This window comes from Galeopterus variegatus, unplaced genomic scaffold (assembly GCF_000696425.1).
Source record: "Galeopterus variegatus unplaced genomic scaffold, G_variegatus-3.0.2 Scaffold21091, whole genome shotgun sequence".
In the NCBI taxonomy this organism is placed as follows: domain Eukaryota; kingdom Metazoa; phylum Chordata; class Mammalia; order Dermoptera; family Cynocephalidae; genus Galeopterus; species Galeopterus variegatus.
This window is the reverse complement of record NW_007747202.1, coordinates 4,929-6,396: the sequence shown is the minus strand read 5'-3', so window position 1 is coordinate 6,396 and position 1,468 is coordinate 4,929. Positions and strand designations below refer to the sequence as shown.

The following is a 1,468-nucleotide window of genomic DNA, read 5'->3' as shown; positions in this document are numbered from 1 at the left end:
CAGATCTACTTTATTACTCAGGTCTCAGTTCACATGTCACCTCCTCATATGTGCAGTCCCAGACCACCCAAACTGCTATACTGGCCTGTATGCAATACCATTCCACTCAATCTCCATGAAATGGTGTTATTTTCTTTTAAAAATGTACTTATATTTACTAAAATTACATTATTTATTTTTCAACTTAATTTANATTGATGTTATTATTTCCTTTAAGAAAACATTCCAAAATGATATAGTCGGAATGATACCGTTAAAGTAGAACTGCACACCCGCGTTACTAACAGAGAAAAAATGACGTTTCTTCTGGATAAACCCAGCATGTGGCCTAACAGCAGCTTCAATTCCTTCCTGTTGACTGGTTTTCCAGGCCTGGAGGCAGCTCACCACTGGATTTCCTTTCCCTTCTTTTTTGTCTATATCTCTATCCTCATTGACAATGGAATCCTCCTTCTTCTCATTAAGGAAGATCACAACCTCCATGAGCCCATGTACTATTTCCTGGCCATGCTAGCAGCAACAGACCTAGGGCTGACCTTGACCACAATGCCCACAGTGCTGGGCGTCCTCTGCTTGGACCACAGGAAGATTGCAGATTCAGCCTGCTTTTCCCAAGCCTACTTCATACACTCACTTTCCTCTGTAGAGTCTGGTGTTTTGCTTGCCATGGCCTATGACCGTTTTATTGCTATCTGCAGCCCTCTTAGATATACTTCTATACTCACCAATACTCGAGTGGTGAAGATAGGGCTGGGAGTTCTGATGAGGGGATTTGTATCTATTATCCCCCCAATAATGCCCCTCTATTTTTTCCCTTATTGCCACTCCCATGTCCTTTCCCATGCATTCTGCCTTCACCAAGATGTCATCAAACTGGCCTCTGCTGACACTACCTTCAATCGACTCTACCCCATTGTACTCGTGGCCCTTATATTTGTGCTGGATTCTTTGATTATCCTCATCTCCTATGTGTTGATCCTGAAGAGTGTCCTAAGCACAGCCTTCAGAGAGGAGAGGGCTAAGGCCCTCAACACCTGTGTCTCCCATATCTGCTGTGTCCTGGTTTTCTATGTCACAGTGATTGGATTGTCTATGATTCATCGGTTTGGAAAGCAGGTTCCACATATCGTCCACCTCATTATGAGTTATGTCTGTTTTCTGTTCCCTCCATTAATGAATCCTCTAATATACAGCGTCAAGACCAAGCAGATCCAGAATGGCATCCTTCACCTTTTTACTACCCATAGAGTGGGAATCTGATCTCCGATTATTATAGTCTCTGACACAGAATGTATAAACTCTGTTTATTGTCGAGGGAATAAAGAAGTCTCATATCTACCACCTGTGCTTAGGCATCTTGGCAAAATAGCTGTCGAAGTAGACCTTCAAATTGCCCTAAAGTTTCTGTTTAAGCCCAGAACTTTGGCCTAATCTAGTTTGTGCATTTTGTTTGTTTGTTTGTTTTGGC

At 42.4% G+C, this 1,468-nt stretch overlaps 1 protein-coding gene across 1 annotated transcript; it reads left to right on the top strand.

Moving 5' to 3' along the window:
• Window positions 1-321: 321 nt before the first annotated feature.
• LOC103583262 (olfactory receptor 51B5-like) lies at window positions 322-1,260 on the top strand. The gene has a single exon (XM_008564630.1). The coding sequence runs from the start codon at window positions 322-324 to the stop codon at window positions 1,258-1,260; it is 939 nt and encodes a 312-aa protein (XP_008562852.1).
• Window positions 1,261-1,468: the final 208 nt, after the last annotated feature.

What these genes read in the sequence shown, in the direction of transcription:
- LOC103583262 (XM_008564630.1), top strand. Translation starts at nt 322, where the DNA reads ATGTGGCCTAACAGCAGCTTCAATTCCTTCCTGTTGACTGGTTTTCCA.